This window comes from Canis lupus, chromosome 28 (assembly GCF_011100685.1).
Source record: "Canis lupus familiaris isolate Mischka breed German Shepherd chromosome 28, alternate assembly UU_Cfam_GSD_1.0, whole genome shotgun sequence".
Taxonomy (NCBI): Eukaryota; Metazoa; Chordata; class Mammalia; order Carnivora; family Canidae; genus Canis; species Canis lupus.
In genome coordinates, this window is record NC_049249.1 from 6,686,502 (window position 1) to 6,694,406 (window position 7,905).

A 7,905-nucleotide genomic window follows, 5' to 3' on the forward strand; every position below is an offset into this window, starting at 1 on the left:
AGACTTCTGTGCCCTTGGGAGGATAAAAAGGATGGTATTACATGGTTGCGAAGATAAAAATGGAATAATATCTGTAAGCACTTAGAAAGGTTACCTAGTATAAATCCTCAATAAATACTAGCTGTTATTATTGTGGATGATGGAACCAATATATCAGATAACAGTCCATAATCAAAGGATGCAACAGCCAGAAATATTGGTCTAATAATGTAAAACCAATAGGGTTGGATTTAAAGTCCTGCATAGGTTCTTGGAAAATGCACTGTGCACTCAGTATAAATTATAGTGAGAAATGGCCTTATATAATAAACTAGCTCTAATAATAGAATTGTAATGTCCAAATATGAGAGAAAGTAGTTCCATTGTACTCTTTGTGTGTTCAGCCCACATTTAGAATATTAGGTCTGGTGTGCTGAGTGCTGCATTTTAAACAGTAATTAATTAGTACATCCCCATGAGATGGCCAGATGGAGGAAGGTTCTTCAGTCATGTCATATAAGTAAGGTTGAACAGGATAACATATAATCTAAAAGAAGACTCAACAAAACCTGGATTGCTATTTTCAAATAACTTTTGATCTGTTCAGAATATTCTTATGGGTGATTTTTAGCAAACAGAACTATGCTCGGGGGATTATTGCCAGAATTGCCATAAAGGATCTTATTGTGACAGTTGGAAAAATTTGAATATGGACTTATACAGCAGTATTAAGTTTCCTTAATTTGATAATTATACTTTGATTATGTAAGAACATCCTTGTTCTTAAGAATACAGGCTGACTCCTATATAGGGATAAAAAGCCATAATATATACAACTTACTCTCAAATGTTTGGGAGAAGACATATATATTTATATATATGACAAATATGTACATCTACAACTAACAATGAGTTCTTTGTAATGTTCTTATAATTCTTTCTGAAGAAAAAGCTTAAACTGATAAAATTGTTAGGACTGTGGGAAAATAGAATTAGGTTAACTTATGAGATCACAAACTTGCTCATCATTTAAAGTGTCAAACTCTGTTGAATGAGTGCAATGTTAGAAACAAGTATGAATTTTAAAGTAGAATATTATTTCCGAAGTTCATAATCTTTCATTTTATCTTTCTGCCAATTTTTCTGAAGGATGGCAAAGCAGAAAAAGCTGACACTTCTACTTCCGGAAAAGCAAGTATGAAATCAATTCTTGAAAACCTGAGTGATCTTTGGGATCAAGAGCAATATGATTCAGAGTACAGCCTGGAAAATTTTATGCATTCTCTCAAGTAACTATCAAATATTGGAAATGCAGTTGCTGCTAGTTCAGTTACATTTCTGCTGATATTCAGCAAATTTCAAAGTTTATGGTGAACTTTTAGCTCAATGTGTAAATAGATCTGAAGAATATTCAGCATAACGCTGGTTCTTGTTTCACTGGGGGGAACAAGTTATTCTCAAATATTTGCACTGTATTAAATTTAAATGTTAATGTGAAATGGTTTAAATTTTACATGCTGAATAGCTGCAGAGCAGAGGAACCAAACCAGGTTTACATGTGCTACCATGAGGTGTTCTTACTGGGAACGAGCCTCCTATCTTTATGTAGTCACTTTGTACAGGATAATATCCATGAGTACTTTAGTGTTCATGTACATTTTTTCTTTTAAATAGAACTTGTTTTTATAAATGATTAAAAATAGGGCTTTTTTTGTATAAAAGCCTTAATGAGCCATAATTTTAAAAAATAATGACTATGATATTGGTCACTCTTGGAACATGAAAATCTTAGACAATGAATTGAACCTGACCCTTGGTGGAAACCTTTATATATTTAATGCAGATACATAGTGTTTTTCAAATCTTTAACATCATTTTGTCAACTTTTAAAATATATCAACTATTCTGAATACAGGTAATGGTCTATTTAAGGCTATCATAACATCCTATTAAGAGGGTGTTTTTTTAATTTATCTAATGGCTAGGATATAGCCAGATTCAGAGAACATATGTACTCAATAGGTTTCAATCATATATATATATATATATAATATATTTTTTGTAACTATGAACATATACAGTTTTCCAGAAGTAGATTTTACACTGTTTAGAATTCCAAAACCTATGGTGAAAAGACTGTTTATTGTAGTAATGCATGACGGAAGCATAAAAGGGAGAAATAATTCCTTTATATACACAAACATACATAAATACACATATCTATATGCACACACATACCTATTCTGCATCCTACAAGGTGCTTGGTATTGGCACTAAAATCATGTAGTTATACTGAGCAGCAATAATAATTGGGCATGAAGCTGATTAGTTGTTAGGAAAGTGAGCTCAATGGTGAGGGTGGGTATATGCATATAGATATGCATGTATATGTATGTGTATAATTTTATAAGTTTCACACATAAATTAATACATGCCTGTGTGCATATATATGTATGGAATATATTTGTATATACATGTACAGGTAATAAACATCCCCAAGGTTTGTGGCTGGCCATACACATAGGCATTGGTTTAAAAACCATCAGACCTCAATTGTAAAAGAACTTTTTTGTTTAAAATCATTAAAGTTATACTGTTCTGCAGCATTTAGACATGGACATTTGTCACATTTCATTAGCTTTGACAACCATACTGTAACATTAAACCTAGCATTCCACAGAGAATAAAAAATAAGATTGAAACTAAAATATATGCAACTGTGTGTTATTTGTAGGAAATATCACTAGAAAAATCAAAAGACTAAAATTAATTTTTCAGATATAAAGGTTCTAAGCTCAACACCTTTTTTTCTTACTAAATTTTTATTTCTTCATTGTTTAGGATTTATTTATTTATTTATTTTTATTTATTTATGATAGTCACAGAGAGAGAGAGGCAGAGACACAGGCAGAGGGAGAAGCAGGCTCCATGCACCGGGAGCCCGACGTGGGATTCGATCCCAGGTCTCCAGGATCGCGCCCTGGGCCAAAGGCAGGCGCCAAACCGCTGCGCCACCCAGGGATCCCATGTTTAGGATTTACATTCAGATTATAGAAGACCAAAAGGAATCTCTTATGTAGAACATCCGTTGTAATAGCACTGGGTAGCTAAACCAGTATACATGAGTTAAATTCTTATTTGCCATTTATGTAAGCCAGCTTAAGCTCATAATAACTGAAGTTTTGTAAGAATATGTAGGCAACAATATATAATTAAAGAAATAGGAAAGGGCAGAAGAATTCACACCATAAAACTTAAAGATCCTTTTCCAATTTGAAAGGTCAGACAGGCTGAAAGATACTTAACTAGTTTAAATTTTAAGAGAGTAAAATATTTCTAGAAGCATACACAGGAAAATGGTTGCCTCTTAGTGGAAAAAGGTTGTAGGTCAGAGGAAGACTTAGTGTGACATAACATTAAAAAAATAACCTTTTGAATTGAATAAAATTAAACCACACATTCCAGAGTCACAGTAGTATAGCTTAGGAATAAATGGATACATAGGGAAAATTGAACTTAATATATGATATTAAAGATATTTATAGTTAATTTTGTGAATGTAATAAGGGTATGGTAGTTAACTTTTTTTTTAAGTGTGCATGTGGGAAGCAAAAAAGCATAAGAGGCTGTTGGTATTTTAAGCTGAATAATGGATTCATGGATATCCATTGTACTAGTTCTCTTGTTTTATGTTTATTTTTAACTTTTTGAAATTTTCCATAATAATCAGTCATCAGTAGTAATTCCTATAGGAAAATCTTACATATTTAGCACTATAGAAACATTGTTACAGGTATATATCCACGAACATTTCTCCAAAAATTATTCAAGTCTTTCAAGAAGAGCTTATTAAAATGGTAACAAGGATGAAAGTCTTTAATACTGGGACCGATTGAACCAGTATATTATAGCCTTATTCCTTCTGGGTGGTTATTAAAAGTTTACTTTTGAATAAGCTTACCTAACACTTTACGAACCATATAAAATATAAAGTTTTATAAAATACTTTTTTTTGTAAAGATTTATTTATTTATTCATGAGAGGCGGGGGGGGGGGGCGGAGACAGGCAGAGGGAGAAGCAGGGAGCCCGATGCGGGACTCGATCCCGGGACTCCAAGACCACGCCCTGGGCCAAAGGCAGGCGCTAAATCACTGAGCCACCAAGGGATCCCCCTATAAAATACTTTAAAAAAGTAAAATGTGAAGCTGTTTGAGAATGTGACCACTTAGAGGCAAAAGTGGGGTAATTGTAAGAGTGTAACAGAAATTATAGAAAAACAGCTAGTATTGCATTGCATATCTGTTACAAATATTTAATCCCAGTACAATCTTATACCTCCTGATTAAAGATAGTACTCAGTGTGAATCTGTAAAGCAAAAACTTGAGTCTTGACAATTAATAAAAAAATGTTTACCGGGATCCCTGGGTGGCTCAGCGGTTTAGCGCCTGCCTTTGGTCCAGGGCATGATCCCGGAGTCCCGGGATCGAGTCCCACGTTGGGCTCCTGACATGGAGCCTGCTTCTCCCTCCTCCTGTGTCTCTGCCTCTCTCTCTCTATGTCTATCATAAATAAATAAATAAAATAAATCTTTAAAAGTTAAAAAAAAGTTCGCTATTCACACAAATTAGTGTTGATCATCATCTCTAAGATGACAAAAATTGTCTCCTACTTCAAGACAGTTCCTGCCAGTCCATGGTAGATTCTCTCAAACCAGTGAAGTTCTGTTAAAGAATGTAGAGGCTGCGATCCTATTACCTGTGTAGGGACAAAAGACTTGGTTTCAGGCTTTACTAGAAAATGGAGCTATAACTTAATTTTCTTTATAGAGCCTCATAGAACTCATGTATTCAAATGGGACCAGCACAAATTATCCATCAGCCTTCAGAAACACAGTCTGAAAAATCAGAATCCTAGGCTTGTACTACAGGTTAAGTTTAAGGTCTGGATGTAATAAGTATTTACTGTAGGAACCATAAATCAAGAAAATAACAATTCTGGGACCCTAGCAGAAGCAAATACAAAATTGCCATTTAGGAATAGTTTCAGATCAGGGTCCCATGGGGGAAAGATTCTAAGATTAAGTTTACACAGACAATCTATAGAAGGCAGTGAACTACCAGGAAGAAAAGTCAGGAGATGCAAATAGAATTAGTTCTTAAAGAATTGCAAATAGGGCAGCCAGGGTGGCTCAGCGGTTTAGAGCTGAGCTGCCTTCAGCCCAGGGCCTGATCCTGGAGACCTGGGATCGAGTCCCATGTTGGGCTCCTTGCATGGAGCCTGCTTCTCCCTCTGCCTGTGTCTCTGCCTCTCTCTCTCTCTCTGTCTCTCATGAATAAATAAATAAAATCTTAAAAGAACTGCAAATAGAATAATGTCAGTAACCATAAAGTAAGATGATTCAAATAATTAAATATAAAAACAAATTTCAAAAAGATCCATAAACGAATACTGGGATTGAAAATTTGATAGTTATTAGTGCAGATTTCACACAACAGGAGAGATTTTGACCTGGAGGATTGATTTTACAAAATCACCTATAATGGGGTATAGAGATGAATAATAGAAACTGAAAGAGCAGGCAAAAATCCTGGGGGATGGAATGAAAGCATCTAGTATACACTGAATAGGCCCAGAATGAAAGGGAGATTTTGGGACAAGAGACAAGACATCCCTACATCTAGTCCATCAGCAAGCTATTTCTAGCTCTAAGATAAATTCCAAATCTGTTCACTTTTCTTCACTACTACTATAGTTTCCATCAACTTAACTCCCTCGAACTACTATATTCTGACTGGTCTTCCCTGCTTGCCAAATTCTCCAGTAGCTTCCTCTAACACTCACACTGAATGTGAACTCAGTACAGTCTACAGGATTTACAGTTTCTGGCCCCTGCCCCTCTCTGACTTTCTCTAAGTTCACCATATTTACCCCAGTCAAATCAATCTGCCTGTACCTCGACATAAAACCAAATGCTTTTTCATCTTGGTTTGGTTCTTGCACAACAGTGGTATAGTGGGAAGACATAGAAAATGAAAAAGGGAGGAAATCTGGAAGAAAAGAAAGGTTAAGAAATCAAGAATTGTCTTTTGGTCATTAAATTAGAGATTTCTATAGCAAAGTAGAGATAATGAGTAGAGCCTAGGTTATAGGTTAGAGCTCAAAAGAAAGGTCAAGACTGGAAACAAATTTGGAAGATAATTAAAAGCATGAAACCAAATAAGATCTGGGAGCTTATGTATGTAATGAAATACTATACAGCAGTGAAAAATCAACGTGTAAGAAAACATGGATAAATCTCAAGGGTGAATGATAAAAATAGAATGTGTAGTCTGCATCCATTTATATAAAGACTGGGAAACAGGCAAAAATGAAACACTGGGGAATTACAAATCACGTATATGGTTATCTCACATTTAAAAAATGAAAAATGGCAGTCATTTGCACATCATTTATTTGTCATTTTCTACTCTGTGCCAAGCACAATGGGAGAAGCTCAAAGACTAGCGAGGAGTGGGGATACCAAAGTCAACAGCTGGTACAGTTACATTAATTTCAGAAAAAGGACCCTTCTAGGTAAATAGTATTTTCAATAAAAGAGTATCTCATAATGATGAGACTCAGTTAACCTGTTATAACAATTCCAAATTGATACACATCTAAAAAATAGACAAAACCACAAAAAAGAAATGGAAAACTCGAAGGTCATGATGAAAGATTTTAACACCTCTTTTTCAGTAGAACAAGCAGACTGGGGAGTGGGAGGTGGGAGATGACAACACGATATAGATAATTTTAATACAATGAAAAAACATGACTTCATTGACATATACACACACACACACACACACACACACACACCCAGAGCCACTCAACAACTCCAGAATACATTCTTTGAAAATTTGTGGAACATTTACCAAACTGACCATGTGCTGAACCATAATGCAAATCCTGGCAAATTTCAAGAAATCATATGTTGTGTTTACTTCCTCCAAGAGCATAAGTATTGGCATAAAGACAGAGATACACTTGACGCCCTCCCCAGTGCATGCAGGCCATAAAAGGAAGCTATACAAATTAGAAAATAAAACTTTCTACTTATAATGATTATATAAAATTCCAGAGAATCTACCAAAAAAACTACTAGAAGGAGTTTAGTAAGTTTGTAGGATATAAGGTCAATAGACAAAAAGTTGCATGTCTCTATATTAGCAATAAAAAAATTGGAAATTAAAGTTTAATTAAAAATTAAAGTTTAAATAAACTTTTTGTAATTGCACCAAACTATATAACACCCACAGCTACAGCAAACATTAAACAGAACCAAACTCAGATAAACATAAAATCTCACTCTAAAGGCCCATTGACCATTCATGTCCAGCTTTCAACACAAAATTACAAAACATGCTAAGGCAAGAAAGACACAATATGAAGAGACCAAGCAACACTACCAGACTCCTATGCAAAGACATTTAAAATAACTGATTAACATGCCATGGGCTTTAATGGAACATGCAAATAACATAAAAGGATAGATGAGTAATGTAAACCAAGAGACTGAAACCTGAGAATAAAAAGGGAATGCTAAAAATGAAAACTGTAACAAATGAAAATACCTTTGATGGTATTTTCAACAGACTCATCAACAGACTTGATACTGAGTCAAGTGACCTTGAAGTATGTCAATTGAAACTTCACAAACTGAAATGCAAAGAGGGGGGAGAAAGATGAAAGACAATACCCAAGATTCGAAGGATAATTACAAATGGTGTACCATATGTGTAATGGAATATCGGAAGAGACAGAAAGCAAAAGAAATATTTTAAGTACTGATGACTGAGAGGGTTTTAAAATTAATGTCGGGAAGCTCAGAGAACAGCAAGCAGAATAAAAACCCCAAAAATCTACACCTATGCATATCATATTT

At 34.6% G+C, this 7,905-nt stretch overlaps 1 protein-coding gene across 1 annotated transcript in view; it reads left to right on the forward strand.

The window, feature by feature from the left end:
* Positions 1-2,683, forward strand: part of BTAF1 (B-TFIID TATA-box binding protein associated factor 1) — a 95,308-nt gene extending 92,625 nt beyond the window's left edge. The window contains exon 38 of the mRNA XM_038578185.1: positions 1,129-2,683. Within this exon, the coding sequence (XP_038434113.1) occupies positions 1,129-1,272 (144 nt within the window). The 3' untranslated portion in view covers positions 1,273-2,683. The remainder of the gene's footprint in view (positions 1-1,128) is intronic.
* Positions 2,684-7,905: the final 5,222 nt, after the last annotated feature.